Below are 19,234 nucleotides of genomic sequence, written 5' to 3'. Positions count from 1 at the left end.
CAATCATCTGAAGGTAGAAAACTCATTAGTAATAGTAAGTACACAATAAAGACAGAATATTATAACTCTGTAATTGTCATGTGTAAACTATTCATATCTTCAATAGAAAGACTAAAAGATGAACCAATGTAAAAGAATACAACATTCCAAGACATAGACAGCACAAAAAGATATAAATACAAACAACAAAAAGTTAAAAAGCAAGGGAACAGAATGAAAGTGTACAGTTTGTATTACTTTTCTCTTTGCTAGTTTATGAGTTTGTTTGCTTGTTTATGCAATCAGTGTCATCAGTTTAAAAATAATAGGTTATAAAATATTATTTGCAAGCCTCAATGTAACTCCAAATTTAAAAAAAATAACAGATACACAAAAAAATAAAAAGAAATAAATTTTAAAATACCACTAGAGAAAATCACCTTCACTAAGAGGAAGACGAGAAAGAACGAAAGAAAAGAAGATCACAAATGAACCAGAAAACAACTAACAAAGTGGCAAGAGTAAGTCCTTACTTATCACTAAGGGCATGGAATGTAAATGAACTAAACTTTCTAATCAAAAGACATAGAGTGGCTCAATGAATTAAAAAAACAAAATCCATGATCTGTTACCTACAAGAAACAAACTTTACCTATAAACATACACACAGGCTGAAAATAAGGCAATGGAAAAAGATATTCCATGCCAACAGAAACTAAAAATTAGCAGTAGTAGTATATTAGTCCATTTTCATGCTGCTGACGAAGACATACCCAAGATTGGGAAGAAAAAGAGATTTAACTGGACTTACAGCTCCACATGGCTGGGGAGGCCCCTCAGAATTATGGCGGGAGGTAAAAGGCACTTCTTACATGGTGGTGGCAAGAGAAAATGAGGAAGAAGCAAAAGCGGAAACCCCTGATAAACCCATCAGATCTTGTGAGACTTATTCACTATCACAAGAACAGCATGGGAAAGACCAGCCCCCATGATTCAATTACCCTCCCCGGGCCCCTCCCACAACCCATTGGAATTCTGGGAGATACAATTCAAGTTGAGATTTGGGTGGGGACACAGCCAAACCATATCATTCTGCTCCTTGCCTCTCCAAACTTCATGTCCTCACATTTCAAAACCAATCATGCCTTCCCAATACTCCCCCAGTCTTAACTCATTTCAACATTAACCCAAAAGTCCAGCGTCCAAAATCTCATCTGAGACAAGGCAAGTCCCTTCAACCTATGAGCCTGTAAAATCAAAAGCAGGCTAGTTACTTCCTAGATACAATGGGGGTACAAGTATTGGGAAATACAGACGTTCCAAATGGGAGAAATTGGCCAAAACAAAGGGGTTACAGGGCCCTTGCAAGTCCAAAATCCAGTGAGGCAATCAAATTTTAAAGCTCCAAAATGATCTCCTTTGACTCCAGGTCTCACATCCAGGTCACGCTGATGCAAAAGGTGGGTTCACATAGTCTTGGGCAGCTCTGTCCTTGTGGCTTTGCAGGGTAAAGCCTCCCTCCTGGCTGCTTTCACAGGCTGGTGTTGAGTGTCTGGGGCTTTTCTAGGAGCACAGTGCAAGCTGTTGGTGGATCTACCATTCTGGGGTCTGGAGGACGGTGACCTTCTTCTCACAGCTCCACTAGGCGGTACCCCAGTAGGGACTCTGTGTGGGGGCTCCAACCCCACCTTTCCCCTTCCACACTGCCCTCACAGAGGTTCTCCATAAGGGTCCTGCCCCTGCAGCAAACTATTGCCTGGGCATCCATCTTCTGAAATCTAGGCAGAGGTTCCCAAACCTAAATTCTTGACTTCTGTGCACCTGCAGGCTCAACACCATGTGGAAGCTGCCAAGGTTTGGAGCTTCCACCCTCTGAAGCCATAGTCTGAGCTGTACATTGGAGTACATTGGCTCCATGGCTGGAGCAACTGGGACACAGGACACCAAGTCCCAAGGCTGCACACAGCATGAGGACCCTGGGTCCGGACCATGAACCACTTTTTCTTCCTAGGCCTCCAGGCCTATGATGGGAGGGACTACCATAAAAGTGTCTGACATGGCCTGGAAACATTTTCCCCATTGCTTGGGGATTAATGTTAGGCTCCTTGCTACTTATGCAAATTTCTATAGCCAGTTTGAATTTCTCCCCAGAAAATGGGTTTTTCTTTTCTTCTTTTTTTTTTTTTTTTGAGACAGAGTCTCGTTCTGTCACGCAGGCTGGATGGAGTGCAGTGGCATGATCTCAGCTCACTGCAAACTCCGCCTCTTGGGTTCAAGCAACTCCCCTGCCTCAGCCTTCCAGGTAGCTGGGATTACAGGCACCCACCATCACGCCTGGCTAATTTTTGTATTTTTTTAGTAGAGATGGGGTTTCACCATGTTGGCCAGGTTGGTCTTGAACTCCTGACCTCAGGGGATCTGCCCACCTTGGCCTCCCAAAGTGCTGGGATTACAGGCATGAGCCACCGTGCCCAGCCTGGGTTTTTCTTTTCTATTGCACAGTCAAGGTGCAAATTTTCCAAACTTTTATGCTCTGCTTCCCTTATAAAACCGAATGCCTTTAGCCACACCCAAATCACCTCTTTAATGCTTTGCTGCTTCGATTTTTTTTCCGCCAGATACCCTAAATCATCTATCTTAAGTTCAAAGTTCCACAAATCCCTAAGGCAGGGGTAAAATGCCACCAGTCTTTTTGCTAAAACATAACAAGAGTCACCTTCTCTTCAGTTCCCAACAAGTTCCTCATCTCCATCTGTTACCACCTCAGCCTGGATCTTATTGTTCATATCACTATCAGCATTTCTGTCAAAGCCATTCAACAAATCTCTAGGAGGTTCCAAACTTTCCCACATTTTCATGTCTTCTTCTGAGCACTCCAAACTGTTCCAACCTTTGCCTGTAACCCAGTTCCAAAGTTGTTTCCACATTTTCAGGTATCTTTTCAGCAATGCCCCACTCTACTGGTACCCATTTACTGTATTAGTTCATTTTCATGCTGCTGATAAAGACATACCTGAGACTGAGAAGAAGAAGAGGTTTAACTGGACTTACAGTTCCACAAGGCTGGGGAGGCTTCAGAATCACAGCAGGAGGTGAAAGGCACTTCTTATATGGCAGCAGCAAGAGAAAATGAGGAAGAAGCAAAAAGCGGAAACTCCTGATAAACCCATCAGATCTTGTGAGACTTATTCACTATCACGAGACTAGCACAGGAAAGACCAGACCCCATGATTCAATTACCTCCCCCTGGCTCCCTCCCGCAATACATGGGAATGCTGGGAAATATAATTCGAGTTGATATTTGGGTGGAGACACAGCCTAACCATATCAAGTAGCTATACTTATATCAGACAAAATAGATTTTAACTATAAAAAGAGTTAAAGAAGGTCATGATATAATGATAAAGGGGTCAATGCAGCAAAAGGACATAACAATTGTAAATATATATGCACCCAACACTGAAGCACCCAGATACATAAAGCGAATATCAACAAAAAACATTGGACTTAATCTACACTACAGACCAAATAGACCTGATAGACATTTACTGAACATTTCACTTATCGGCTATGGAATACACATTTTTCTCCTCAGTGCATGAATCATTTTCAGGGATATACCATATTATAGCCACAAAACAAATCTTAAAACATTCCAGAAATTTAAAATGATATCAAGTATCACCAGAAGGGTACAGCCTCCCTCCTGACTGCTTTCACAGGCTGGTGTTGAGTGTCTGTGGCTTTTCCAGGCGCACAGTGCAAGCTATCAGTGGATTTACCATTCTGGGGTCTTGAAGACCATGGCCTGCTTCTCACAGCTCCACTAGGCAGTGCCCCAGTGGAGGACTCTATGTGGGGTGTCCATCCCACATTCCCCTTCCACACTGCCCTAGCAAAGGTTTGCCATGAGTGCCCTGCCCTGGCAGCAAACTTCTGCCTGGACATCCAAGCATTTCCACACATCCTGTGAAATCTAGGCAGAGGTTCCCAAATCTCAATTCTTGACTTCTGTGCACCTCTACAAAAAATACAAAAAATTAGGGAGGGATGTGGTGGCACATGCCTGTGGTCCCAGCTACATGGGGGGCTCACACACAAGAATCACTTGAACTGGGAAGCAGAGGTTGCACTGAGCCAAGATCACGCCACTGCACTCAAGCTTGGGCAACAGAGTGAGGCTCTGTCTAAAATATTAATAACAATAAGATAAAATGAAATAAATAAATAAAAAGATCATTCATCATGACCAAGTAGGGTTATACCAGGGATGCAAGGATGGTTCAACATACATGCAAGTCAATTAATGTGATACATCATACCAACAGAATGAAGGAAAAAACCATATAATCATTTCAAATGATGATGAAAAAGCATTTGATAAAATTCAATATCCCTTCATGATAATAATTCTCAAAAATCAGGGTACAGAAGGAACATACTTCAAAAGAATAAAAGTCACATGACAGACCCACAGCTGGTATCATGCTGAATGAGGAAAAACTGAAAGCCTTTCCTCTAAGATCTGGAAAATGACAAGGATGCCCACTTTCATCACTGTTATTCAATATAGTACTAGAAGTCCTAGCTAAAGCAATCAGACAAGAGACAGAAATAAAAGACATACAAATTGGAAAAGAAGAATTCAAATTACCTTTGTCTATAGATGATACGATCTTATATTTGGAAAAACCTAAAGATTCCACCAAAAAACTATCAGAACTGATAAATTCATTAAAGTTACAGGATACAAAATCAACATAAAAAATCAATAGCATTTCTACATGCCAACAGCAAACAATTTAAAAAAGAAATCAAGAAAGTGATACGATTTCTAACAGTTACAAATAAACACTGAGCAATTAACTTAACCAAAGAAGTGAAAGATCTCTATAATGAAAACTATAAAACATTGATTTAAGAAATTGAAGAGAATGCAAAAAATATGGAAAGATATTCCATAGTTTATGAACTGGAAGAATCATTATTGTTAAAAATATCCATACTAACCAAAGCAGTCTATAGATTCAATGCAATCCCTATAAAAATACCAATGACATTCTTCACAGAAATAGAAAAAACAATCCTAAAACTTATATGGAATCGGCCAGGAGCGGTGGCTCACACCTGTAATCCCAGCACTTTGAGAGGCTGAGGTGGGCGGATCACCTGAGGTCAGGAGTTCGAGACCAGCCTGGCCAACATGGTGAAACCCTGTCTGTACTAAATTAGCCAGGCGTGGTGGTGGGTGCCTGTAATCCCAGCTATTTGGGAGGCTGAAGCAGGAGAATTGCTTGAACCTGGGAGGCAGAGGTTGTAATGAGCTGAGATCACACCATTTGCACTCTAGCCTGGGCAAAAGAAGAAGACTTCGTCTCAAAAAATAATAATAATAATAATAGGGAATCACAAAAGACCCAAAATAACCAAAGATATCCTAAGTAAAAATAACAAAACTGAAAGAATCACATTACCTGACTTCAAATTGTACTACAGCGCTATACTAACCAAAGGAGCACGGTAGTGGCATAAAAACACATAGGCCAACAGAACAGAATTGAGAACCCAGAAATAAATCCATACATCTACAGTGAACTCTTTTTTTTTTTTTTCTTTGAGACAGGATCACACTCTGTCATGTAGGCTGGAGTGCAGTGGTGAGATCTTGGCTCGCTGCAACCTCTGCCTCCCAGGTTCAAGCGATTCTCCTGCTTCCATCTCCCGAGTAGCTGGGATTATAGGCGCCCACCACCACGCATGGATAATTCTTGCATTTTTAGTAGAGACAAGGTTTGGCCATGTTGGCCAGGCTGGTCTTGAATTCCTGACCTCAAATAATCCCCCCACCTCAGCCTCCCAAAGTGCTGGGATTACAGGCATGAGCCACTGTGCCCGGCCAACAGTGAACTCAGTTTTGACAAAGATGCCAAGAACATACATCGGAGAAAGGACTGGCTCTTCAATAAATGGTGCTGGAAAAACTGAATATCCACATGCAGAAGAATGAAATTACACTCTTACCTCTCATCATATGCAAAAATCAAATAAAAGTGAATTAAAAAACTAAATCTAGGACCCCAAACTATGAAATCACTAAAAGAAAACATTAGGGAAATTCTCCAGATATCAGTCTGGGCAAAGATTTCTTAAATAATACTCCACAAACACAGGCAACCAAAGCAAACTGGACAAATGAGATCACATCAAGTTAAAAAGCTTCTATATAGCAAAGGAAACAATCAACCAAGTGAAAAGACAACTCACAGAATGAGAAAAAGTCTTTGCAAATTATCCATCTGACAAGGGATTAATAACCAGAATATATAAGGAGCTCAAACAATTCTATAGGAAAAATCTAATAATCTGATTTTAAAATGGGCAAAAGATCTAAATAGACATTTCTCAAAAGAAGACATACAAATGCCAAACAGGTATATGAAAAGGTGCTCATATCATTGATCACAGAAATGCAAATCAAAACCACAATGAGATATCATCTCACCTCAGTTAAAATGGCTTTTATCCAAAAGATAGGCAATAGCAATGCTGGAGAGGATATGGAGAAAAGGGAACCCCCGTACACTGTTGGTGGGAATGTAAAGTAGTACAACCACTATGAAGAACAGCTTGGAGGTTCCTCAAATAAAGAAAAACAGAACTACCATATGATCCAGCAGTCCCACTGCTGGGTATATGCCCAAAAGAAAGGAAATCAGGCCAGGTGCGATGACTCATGCCTGACGCCTGAGGTCAGGAATTTGAGATCAGCCTGGGCAACATGGCGAAACTCTGTCTCTACTAAAATACAAAAATTAGCCGGGTGTGGTGGCAGTCACCTGTAATCCCAGCTACTTGGAAGGCTGAGGCAGGAGAATCGCTTGAACTCAAGAGGCAGAGGTTGCAATGAGCCAAGATCGTGCCACTGCACTCCAGCCTGGGTGACAGAGTGAGATTCCGTTTCAAAAAAAACAAGCAAACAAACAAAAAACAGAATACTTTCATGATAGATTACTGCATTCACAGTTAACAAAACAGACAGTGAAGACAACATTTTGAGTAAGCAAGCCCTCTGATAACCCTTAAAAGTCACACAAGATAAGTCTATACTACTTACTCCTATGACCTGATGATACTATACATTCTGTAAACACCATGTGAATACAAAATCAAGTAAAAAAAACTCCCACCTGTTGCCAAAGACAGTCTCCCAAAAACCACCAATAATGGGTACAGATTCCAAAGTTTCTATTCCTCTGACTTTATCAGAGGTGTTATTTCCATTTTCTCGGCTCCCATCACCATTTACAGTTTTTCGCAATTTTCTACAAAAAAAATTTCAGTAACTTCAGATTATTCAAGACCCTATTTCTGCCCAAAATATCCCTATAGAAAATTATACTGACAAATTACTACCTAAAATCAAGTATAGTTTAACTTCATATACTGAGGATAAATTATGCAAGAACTTTCTGATTTGAGGGCAAAACCAGATTCCGAACCAAAGTCCTATGCTACCATTTTGTTCATTCATTAAAGAAATAGAACTGCTATTCAGAATCTACTAAAAAAAATTTCCACTTGTATGACCAAAAGTCTGTTCAGGCACATTCAACACCACTAGCAGAAGGAGCAATTTCTTTAAATATGGACGTTAGGAATCTACCTCTTACGGCACATTTTATAAGGGGAACATAGAATAATAGCAACTGATCACTTTTTATTGATATCCTATATAATTAAAAGATATATACTATATATATCAATAAGACATAGCATAGCATTTTATTTGCTTAGAAAACATTCAATCAATTTAACTGAACTTACAAGAAATCTTCTTTTTTAAAAGTTTTAAAAATAACATTCAAAAATAAGAATACGTTGAAATTCATTGCACCTAATGGAAAATTCTTATTTAGTAATTGCTTACGCAGGCAAATATCTACAGATATTCTGAGGGAGGATAACATAACTTTTGGAAGGTAACACTGCATATACCTAAGAACATTTAAACAGTTCCAAAACTCACATATACCATATAATCGATTAAAATATAACATGAATTCAATATGTAAAGAAAAGCCAAATCAATCCTTATTAAAAGTTTAGACAGCTGGGCGCGGTGGTTCACGCCTGTAATCCCAGCACTTTAGGAGGCCGAGGTGGGTGGATCACCTGAGGTCAGGAATTCCAAACCAGCCTGACCAACATGGTGAAACTCCGTCTCTACTAAATTCAAAAAAAAAATTAGCCAGGCGTGGTGGCATACGCTTGTAATCCCAGCTACTTGAGAGGCTGAGGCAGGAGAATCGCTTCAACTCGGGAGGTGTAGGTTGCAGTGAGCCAAGATTGCACCATTGCACTCCAGCCTGGGCAACAAGAGTGAAACTCTGTCTCAAAAAGAAAAGAAAAAAAGTTTAGACCACTTAGAAGTCAATTCTTATTACACACTTTTGAAAAAAGGTAAAATTTTGGTAGCACTAACCAAATGTACCAAGATCCTTGTTTACAGTGAAATTTCACCAAATTTTGATTAAGACTGAATTTCAAAGAGAATGTTTTCTTTAAAGACAATATATAAGATAAATTTTAATAAAGAATAATATAGTATATAAAATTTCCTTTTAAACAGCTGTACTGAATGACAAAAATCCCAAACTGGAACTGAAAGTTTGTAACAAGGTTTCTCAGCATCAAGGAGAAAAATGCAAAGTAATGCATTCATTTCCTAAGCCAAAAAATAATGAAAAAATACACAAAAGAGGGAGATTTTAAATTAATCAAAGGCTTTATAAATCTTTATAACACCTCTCCCAGAAAATATACAACTACAGTGTAATTTCTCATCTTACCTTCTTCTTCGATTTCCATTGTTTCCTGATGGTCTTGTTATCTGAGTAGACACAATTTGACAGTGGACAGTTCCCATGAGTAGCATAAGGCACAAGGGTCCAAGTACTTCACTTATGTTCACAATAGGCATCATCAAATATAAGACAATTGCTATAACTGAAAAGAAGAGGTTTTAAGATGTAAAACATTAGATCTCATCTTTAAAATTAATTCTAAAAACTATACAATTTCTATAAAAATCCATCATTTAAAAAAGTACACAAATAAATAATTTCCTACAACACCCATCCAGCTGCACATTAGCGGAGTGAAAACCTGAAGCCCTAGATCCCTCGGCAAGTGAAGAATACTGTGTTAAAAGGATTTACCTTTCTGGCAGCATGATAATTTAGGTATTTCAAAAGGGTTTTCACCGCAAAAACAACTAGATGCTGTATACAACACGCATGTTGAAATGTGTTGCTCTAAGGAAGAGTATTTTCCAAGGCTACACAGAAACCAAAGAGCAAAGACGGAAATTGAATCCAGGTAGTCAGGCTCCAGAGTCCTCACTCTTAACTATGTTGCCTTTTCATTTCATATATAATGAAGAAGAAATACATATATGTGTGTGTGTATATATATATGAAATGCACATCAAAGCATATATATAAAAGGTTTAAAGAAGCAAATGGAAAAATATCAAAAAGTATCTCCATATTTTAACATATTTCAGATTTTCACATAAATAGTAATTCTTGTGCTATACAAACTATTCCTGTGTAGAGAAAAAGAAAGTTACCTATTTCATGCCCTAATAAAATCCCAATACTTAAACACAATAATGAAAGTACCCAGACAGGCCGGGCGCGGTGGCTCAAGCCTGTAATCCCAGCACTTTGGGAGGCCGAGACGGGCGGATCACGAGGTCAGGAGATCGAGACCATCCTGGCTAACACAGTGAAACCCCGTCTCTACTAAAAATACAAAAACTAGCCGGGCGAGGTGGCGGGCGCCTATAGTCCCAGCTACTCGGGAGGCTGAGGCAGGAGAATGGCGTAAACCCGGGAGGCAGAGCTTGCACTGAGCTGAGATCTGGCCACTGCACTCCAGTCCGGGCGACAGAGCGAGACTCCGCCTCAAAAAAAAAAAAAAAAAAAAAAAAAGAAAGTACCCAGACAATAAACTATAGACATTGTTGACTTGAGAATGTGAATATAAATTTACCACTAAAAAGTAAGCACCGTGAAGACAAGGAGTTTTTTCTGGTTTGTTCACTGCTATATCTAAAACCAGTACCTGGAGCACAGAATAGACACTCAATATTTGTTGGATAAATGATTGAAATACTATCAAAGTGAATTTGACATTTAAAAGTAGAAAATTTATCTCAGCATCTAGAAGAATATTTGGCACAGACACAATAGGCTTAAATATTTGTTGACTCAACTGAATTAATGTAATAATTTCATACAATGTAATTCTGATCACATCTATACAAATCATCTCAATTTTGACAGTTATGTAGTAAGAATTTGATTGGCAGCTGGGCATGGTGGCTCACAACTGTAATCCACGCACTTTTTTTTTTTTTTTTTTTGAGGAGTCTCGCTCTGTCACCCAGGTTGGAATGCACTGGCACGATCTCAGCTCACTGCAAGCTCCGCATCCCAGGTTCACGCCATTCTCCTGACTCAGCCTCCCGAGTAGCTGGGATTACAGGTGCCCACCACCACGCCCAACTAATTTTTTGTATTTTTAGTAGAGACGGGGTTTCACCGTGGTCTTGATCTCCTGAGCTCGTGATCCGCCCACCTCGGCCTCTCAAAGTGCTGGGATTACAGGCATGAGCCACCGTGCCCAGCCTTCCCAGCACTTTTTGAGGCCTGGTGGGTAGATCACTTGAGCCCAGAAGTTCAAGACCAGCCTGGGCAACATGGCAAAACCCTATCTCTAAAAACTCCAAAAAAATTAGCTGAACATGGTGGCACACACACCTGTGGTCCCACTCCCAGCCTACTCAGGAGGCTGAGGTGGGAGGATCACTTGAGCCCAGGAAGTTGAGGCTGTAGTGAGCCAAGATCGTACCACTGCACTCCAGACTGGGCAACAGAGTGAGACCTGTTCTCAAAAACAAAAAAAAATTTTTTGGTTGGTGAAGCAAAAATGGACAAATGGGGTCACATCATGTTAAACCAAGATCACGACACTGCACTCCAGCCTGGGTGACAGAGCAAGACTCCATCTCAGGGATGGGGTGGGGGTGGGAGTGGGGAGGTGGGGCAGGGGAAGCTTCTACACAGCAAAGGAAACAATCAACCAAGTGAAAAGACAACTCACAGAATGAGAGAAAGTCTTTGCAAATTATCCATCTGACAAGGGATTAATAACCAGAATATATAAGGAGCTCAAACAACTCTATAGGAAATAATCTAATAATCTGATTTTAAAATGGGCAAAGATCTGAATAGACATTTTGCAAAAGAAGACATACAAATGCCAAACAGGTAAATGAGAAGGTACTCACATCATTGATCACAGAAATGCAAATCAAAACCACAATGAGATACCATCTTACCTCAGTTAAAATGGCTTTTATCCAAAAGACAGGCGATAGCAAATGCTGGAGAGAATATGGAGAAAAGGGAATCCCCGTACACTGTTGGTGGGAATGTAAAGTAGTACAACCACTATGAAGAACAGCTTGGAGGTTCCTCAAATAAAGAAAAATAGAACTACCATATGATCCAGGCAATCCTGCTGCTGGGTATATGCCCGAAAGAAAGGAAAATGGTGGCTGGGCACTGTGGCTCATGCCTGTAATCCCAGCACTTTGAGAGGCCAAAGTGGGCGGATCACTTGAGATGAGGAGTTCGAGACCAGCCTGGGCAACATGGTGAAACCCTGTCTCTACTAAAAATACAAAAATTTGCCGGGCATGGTGGCGGGCACCTGTAATCCCAGCTACTGGGGAGGCTGAGGCAGGAGAATCACTTGAACCTAGGAGGCAGAGGGTTGCAGTGAACTGAGATTACGCCACTGCACTCCAATCCCTGGGTAACAGAATGTGACTCTGTCTCAAAACAAACAAACAAAAAAGAACAAGAGAAAGGAAGGAAATCAGTATATCAAAGAGTCACTCCCACACTTGTTGCAGCACTGTTCACAATAGCCAAGATTTGGAAGCAACCTAAGTGTCCATCAGCAGATGAATGGATAAAGAAAATGTGGTACATATACACAACGGAGTACTATTCAGCCATAAAAAATAATAAGATTCTGTCACTGGCAACAATATGGATGAGACTAAAGGACATTATGTTAAGTGATAAAAACCAAGCACAGAAAGACAAACTTCACATGTTCTCACTTATTTGTGGGAGCTAAAAATTAAAAAGACTGAACTCAAGGAGACAGAGAGTAGAAGGCTCTGAGGCTGAGAAAGGTAGTGGGGGTGGAGTAGGGGATGTGGGGATGGCACTCCAGCCTGACCCCGTGAGACCCCGTCTATATTTAAATATAGAGTGAGACCCCGTCTATATTTAAAAAAAAAAAAAAAAGAAAGAAAGAAATCCTGCAAAGCTTTACTGAGGGATAAATAGAAGTCCCGATTAAGGCCAGGCGCTGTGGCTCACGCCTGTAATCTCAGCACTTTGGGAGGCCGAGGTGGGAGGATTACCTGAGGTCAGGAGTTCAAGACCAGCCTGGCCAATGCAGCGAAACCCCATCTCTACTAAAAATACAAAAAAATTAGCCAGGCATGGTGGCACGCACCTGTAGTCCCAGCTACTCAGGAGGCTGAGGCATGAGAATCGCTTGCACCCAGGAGGCAGAGGTTGCAGTGAGTCGAGATAAAGCCACTGCACTCCAGCCTGGGCAACAAGTGAGACTCCGTCTCAGTTAAAAAAAAAAAAAAAAAAGGAAGTCCCGATTAAAAGGAGAGTGATATCATATTTCTGTATAGCAAGAGAATATTGTAAAGAAGTCAAGGCCGGGCGCGGTGGCTCAAGCCTGTAATCCCAGCACTTTGGGAGGCCGAGACAGGTGGATCACGAGGTCAGGAGATCGAGACCATCCTGGCTAACACGGTGAAACCCCGTCTCTACTAAAAAATACAAAAAACTAGCCGGGCGTGGTGGTGGGCGCCTGTAGTCCCAGCTGCTCAGGAGGCTGAGGCAGGAGAATGGCGTGAACCCGGGAGGCGGAGCTTGCAGTGAGCCGAGATCCGGCCACTGCACTCCAGCCTGGGCGACAGAGTGAGACTCCGTCTCAAAAAAAAAAAAAAAAAGAAGTCAAATTTTCTGTCCATCCTCCAAAAATATATGTATACATCTATATTTGTATATGTGTGCTGGGGAAAGGGGATAATCAGAGAATTCCAATCCAAATTCCTGTATTGTGGGGTTTTTTGGTTTTAATCATGATAAAATAATGCTAAACTATTTTGGAAATGATAAACAAGAATGCATGAGAAAAAATGTGGGAAAGCAGAATAATAAAGAAATACTTGGCCAGGCGCAGTGGCTCAGGCCTGTAATCCCAGCACTTTGGGAGGCCAACGCAGGTGGATCATGAAGTCAGGAGTTCGAGACCAGCATGGTCAACATGGGGAAACCCCATCTCTACTAAAAATACAAAAATTTGTCGGGCGTAGTTGCACATGCCTGCAATTCCAGCTACTTGGGAGGCTGAGGCAGGAAAATTGCTTGAACCCAGGAGGCAGAGGTTGCAGTGAGCTGAGGTCACACCACTGCACCCCAGCCTGGGCAACAGAATGAGACTCCATCCCAAAAAAAAAAAAATTTCCTGCTCAATGTTAATCCATATTAAATAGCTGTAGTAATGAAAGCAGTGTGGCATAGATATGAGAATAACCAGAAATTAATGGTATAGAGTATGTAGTCCAGAAACACACCATGGCAAATACGAAAATTTAGTATATGGCACAGATATGAGAATAACCAAAATTATTTATGTGCCATTTAACATATGGCATAGAATAACCAAAACTGACAGTACAGAATATGTAGTCTGGAAACAGACCATGGCATATATGGAAATTTTCTCCATATATGATGCAGTATCTATCAACAAGGAAGGAATAAATAATTTAATAATAAATATGTGGAAAAAATACTTAAATTTCACCCTTACAAGTGACCAAGGAAATGCATATTCAACAAGCAAAATATTTTTTGCGTGTCAAATTAGGTAACAATTTTTTGTTGTGGGTGCGGGCAGAGATGCAGTCAGGGTCTTACTCTGTCAGCCAGGCTAGAGTGCAGTGATGAATCATAACTCACTGTAACCTCAAACTCCTGGGCTCAAGTGATCCTCCCACCTCAGCCTCATAAGTAGCTGGAACTACAGGCATGCATCACCACGCCCCACTAATTTTTTAAACTTTTTTTTCTTTTTTGTTTTTTGTAGAGATGGGATCTTGCTATGTTTCCCAGGCTGGTCTCAAACTCCTGGCCTCAAGTCTTCCCACCTCAGCTTCCCAAAGTGCTGGAATGACAGGCTTGAGCCACCGCACCCCACCTAGATAACAATTTTAAAATTATAATAATGCTGGTAAGATCATGGTAAAACAAGTATCCTCATCTATTGCTTTCCAAAAGAATTGTGCCACCAGCAATTTCACTGTATGTACTAAAACCCTTAAATGTCCGAATTCTTTGATCTGTTAATTCTATTTCAAAGAACAAATGCTAAAGAAATAATATAAAATAAGGAAAACTTTGTTCCTGATGGCATTATTAATAGAAAAAACATAGCAACAACCTAAATGCCCACAATATGGGAAGATGCTATAAAGTATGTCCCCAACAAAATTTATATTGAAATCCTAATCCTTAATGTGTCCATATTAGGATATGAGGCCTTTGGTAGCTGATTAGGTCATGAGGGCAGAGCTCTCATGAATGAGATTAGTAACCTTATTAAAGAGACTCCAGAGAGCTCCTGTGCCCCTTCAGCAACATGAGGACCCAGAGAGAAGCAGACCCTCAACAGACACTGAATCTGCTAGTGCTCTGATCTGAACTTCTCAGCCTCCAGAACGGTGAAAAATAAATTTTTGTTATTTATAAAGCACCTAGGCCATGATATTTTTGTTTTTTCAGCCCAAGTGGCATAAGACAGAAATTGGTACTGAGAATGGAGGTCCTACTATAACAAATACCTAAAAATGTGGAAGCAGCTTTAGAAATAGGTAATGGGTAGAGACTAGAAGAATACTGAGGTACACAGTAGAAAAAGCCTAGATTGCCTTAAACCTTTTTAAAAGAGATTCTGGTGAGGAATCAGAAAGAAGAGGCCACGTGCAGTGGTTCACACCTGTAATCCCAGCACTCTGGGAAGCCATGGCAGGTGGATCACCTCAGGTCAGGAGTTTGAGACCAGCCTGGTCAACATTGTGAAACCCCATCTCTACTGAAAATACAAAAATTAGTCAGGCATGGTGGCTGGTGCCTGTAATCCCAGCTACTCAGGAGGCTGAGACAGGAGAATCGCTTGAACTAGGGAGGCGGAGTTGCAGTGAGCCAAGATCGCACCACTGCACTCCAGCCTCGGCAACAGAGCAAGAGTCTGCCTTGGAAAACAAAATAAAACAAACAAAAACAAAGAAAGAAAAGAGGGGAGCTACAGAAAAAGACTCAGTCTTCTTAGAGAATACCTAAGTAACCATGAACAGAGTATTGGTAAAATACGAGGTAAAGTCCATTCTGATGAGGTCTCAGATAGAAATGAGAAATAATATGTTATTAGAAACTGAAGGAAAAACAATCTTTGTTACAGAGTGGTAAACAACTTGCTGAACTGTATTTGTGGTCTAGGATTCTGTGGAAAGTGAAACTTGCAAGTGATGAAATTGCATATTTAGCTGGAGCTATTTCTAAGCAAAGTGATAAAGGTGCAGCTTGGCTCTTCCTATGTGCTTACAGTAAAATGTGAGAAGAGAGAAATGACTTAAAAGACAGAATTGTTAAGCAAAAAGGAAGCATTAACTTAAAGATTTGAAAAGTTATCAGCCTATCCACATTGTAAAAAGTGAGAAAGCATGTTAGGGAGGTCCCCAGTCACATATAACCAGTTGGTAAGTTTGGGGATGAGTGCTCTCATGGAAGTGGCCTTATAAAATGACTCCTAAGAGCTCCCTTGCCCCTTTCACCACATGAGGACACAGCAAGAAGACTGACACCAATGAATCAGAAATCAGGTCCTCACCAGATACCACATCTTCTGGCACCTTGATCCTGGACTTCCTAGCCTCCAAAACTGCCAGAAATAAAGTTGTGTCGTTGATAAGCCACCCAGGTCTTATAGCAGCCTGAACAGACTCAGACAGAAAGGTTACATAAATTATAGTACTCTTACATAATGGACTACTAAAAAGCTACATAGGCCAGTTGTGGCTCATACCTGTAATCCCAGAACTCTGGAAGGCTGAAGCAGGAGGATCATCTGAGGTCAGGAGTTCAAGATCAGCCTAGCCAACATAGTGAAACCCTGTCTCTACTAAAAATACAAAAATTATCCAGGCATGGTGGTGTGTGTCTGTAGTTCCAGTTATTTGGGAGGCTGAAGCAAGAGAATCACTTCAACCTGGGAGACAGAGGTTGCAGTGAGCCAAGACCACACCACTATACTTTCAGCCTGGGCAACAGTGAGACTCTGTCTCAAAAAGAAAAAAAAAAAAGGCAGCCATATAAAGATGTTTATAAATCCATATGATACATATGACTACATATGATAGCCTGTACAGACATTAAAATGATAGTTTTAAATGACGGTATGTCCACATGATGAATGATTATGCAGCCATTAAAATGATGGTTATGAAGACTTAATTTAAATCAAATAAAATTTAAAATTCGGTCTTTTATTGACACTAACTACATTTTGAATATTCAATAGCCACATATGGCTAAGTAGCTACTATACTGGGCAGCACAGATGTGGAACACTTCCATTACAGATATTCTAATAAATGACACTTTCACAACTTAAAAAATATTAAACCTATAGATTTGCAAATATATACATATATTTTTCACTCTATAACTTAAAACATTTTTTAACTGACACAGATAAAAGAAAAAAAAACATAATTCTTTCACCTTAACCCAACTTTCTCCCACTCTTTGTTCTAATTCATACCTTTTTGCACAGGTGTAACTATAGTACATACTGCCTACTTCCTTGGTAGACAGTGGGGATACATTCGTAAAGCGAATACACTGGGTCCCTGCACACAGTTAGAAAACATCAGGTAGTGATGTGTAACCCAGAAATTAAAATTGATTCTTATGATAGTGACTAGAGGGTATTAGGACTACTTAGAAATATAGATAGGAATGGTCTCTTTATGGAATTTACATCCCAGCTGAGATTTAAAGGTGAGAAAAAAGCCAGCCATTTTAAAAGCCTTAAGAATGCTTCAAACAGCCGGGTGCAGTGACTCACACCTGTAATCCCAACACTTTGGGAGGCTGAGGCGGACGGATCACCTGAGGTCAGGAGTTTGAGACCAGCCTGGCCAACATGGTGACGCCCCATCTCTACTAAAAATACAAAAGATTGTGGCGCACACCTATAATCCCCGCTACTCGGGATTCTGAGGCACGAGAATCACTTAAGCCTAGGAGGCAGAGGTTGCAGTGAGCCGAGATCGCACCATTGCACTCCAGCCTGGGAAAAAACAGCCAAACTCCAAATGCTTCAAACAAAACAAAACAGCTGTGTGTGAAGAACAAAAAAAAGGACATTATGCCTAGAGCCAGCACAAGCAGAGTGGTAAGAAATAGAGAAGATGATGTCTGAGAGGGGAACAGGGACCAGGTCCTACAGGGCAGTATAGGCCATGGTAAGAACTTTGGATTTTTATTCTAAGGTCAACAGAAGTCACTACAGGGTTTTAAGCAGGAAAATGACATTATATGGCTTCTGTTTTTAAAAGATTTCGTTAATCGCTGTGGAAAGAATGATTGGTAGAAAGAAGGCTCAGAGTAGATGTTATTCCAGTGGTCTAAGCAAAGAAATGCTGGTGCTGTGAATAATGATCATGGCAGCAGAGACTAAGATAAACAGAGTGACAAATTTGGGGGAAGAACTCACAGACTTGGTGACAGATTACACATGAGAGTTGATGGTAGGGTAGAGTAGGAAGCTTTCATTTTTCACCTGAATACTGGGTGACTGATGTTATCATTTAATGAATTGGAGACACAAACAGGAACAAGTTTACACACACATGCACATGTGTGCAGTGCACACACACACAAGAGTTCCATTTTTTATATAATTAAGTTCAAGATATCATATGGTATCTTGATACCAGATTTATATAATTAAATCTCCATATGGAAATGTCAAGTAGGCAATTAGATGTATAAGTCTGAAGTTCAGCAGAGCCTGAAGGTATAGACTTGGGAATCATCTGTATATCAATTATATTTAAAGCAACAGGCCTTAATGACACTACTTAAAGAACAGAACCTAGGGTGCAAACTTTAGGTAATCCAATATTCAGGCTGAACATGGTGGCTCACACCTGTAATCCCAACACTTTTGAGCCCAAGAGTTCAAGACCAGCCTGGGCAGCATGACAACACCTGGTCTCTACAAAAAAATAGAAAAATCAGCCAGGCACAGGGGCATACACCTGTAGTGCCAGCTACTTGGGAAGCTGAGGTGGAAAGATTGCTTGAGTCTGGGAGGTCAAGGCTGCAGTGAGCTGTGATCATGCCACTGCACTCCAGCCTGGGTGAGAGAGAGACACCCTGTCTCAAAAACAAAAACAAAAAACACACATACCCAATTTCAAAGGCTCAAAGGTCAGACACAAGAAAAGACAGAAAAGGCCTGGCCAGTGAGACAGGTAGAAAGAAACTCAAGTGAAGAGAAAGAGTTACACAAGTATGTTTGCTCTAATGTAGCAGATAATTTTAAGATGAACCCCGAATGGCCTATGTCTCTTCACTTCTGCATACTTTAAACCGCCAAGTGAAAGGGTAAATGTAAAAACAGTAGATAATTATTTAATAGCAAAAGCAGCAAAAAGAAACTGTCATTGCTTATTCCAACTCTGCCAATTACCTTGCATGAAATAAAGTAGTAACAGCCAAACAAAGATTCTTAAAGAGGTAACCTGAATCCACCAGTTGCTGAACAATGGAAAAAATACAACTCGAACAAGCCCCTTCCGAGTCAGAGATGTCCATGGAATTTCAGGTTTTGCTTTGGCAAATGTTGACCCTTTAAACATACAATAAAACAAAACATCAAACATTTATATACACTGTATTGATGTCCACCTGTAGCACTACATTAAAAACAGGTGAGTGCAAACATCAGCACAAAACCTGTTCAGTTAAAAAAAAAAAAAAGAAAAAACCCTCTTAGATGTTTGCTAAATGTAATA

The 19,234-nt window shown here is 40.5% G+C and overlaps 1 protein-coding gene across 9 annotated transcripts in view; it reads right to left on the bottom strand.

Annotated features, from left to right (window-relative positions):
* The window catches only part of PHTF1 (putative homeodomain transcription factor 1), a 61,945-nt gene that overhangs the window by 19,833 nt on the left and 22,878 nt on the right, over nucleotides 1–19,234 (bottom strand). For 8 of the 9 annotated variants that reach the window (XR_004434110.1, XR_004434108.1, XR_004434109.1 and 5 more), the window contains 3 exons: nucleotides 18,910–19,068; nucleotides 8,829–8,985; nucleotides 7,167–7,301 (listed from right to left, as the gene is read on the bottom strand). Coding sequence is in view for 6 of the 9 variants with exons in the window: in XM_033198443.1 (XP_033054334.1) it covers nucleotides 7,167–7,301; nucleotides 8,829–8,985; nucleotides 18,910–19,068 (451 nt within the window). In the remaining 3 variants the exon portion in view is untranslated. The remainder of the gene's footprint in view (nucleotides 1–7,166; nucleotides 7,302–8,828; nucleotides 8,986–18,909; nucleotides 19,069–19,234) is intronic. The other variant, XM_033198446.1, reaches the window with a different exon arrangement.

The sequence above is a fragment of the Trachypithecus francoisi genome, unplaced genomic scaffold, assembly GCF_009764315.1.
Source record: "Trachypithecus francoisi isolate TF-2019V2 unplaced genomic scaffold, Tfra_2.0 Lachesis_group5, whole genome shotgun sequence".
In the NCBI taxonomy this organism is placed as follows: Eukaryota; Metazoa; Chordata; class Mammalia; order Primates; family Cercopithecidae; genus Trachypithecus; species Trachypithecus francoisi.
Note: the sequence above shows the minus strand (reverse complement) of the source record. Positions and strands in the feature narration are given on the sequence as shown.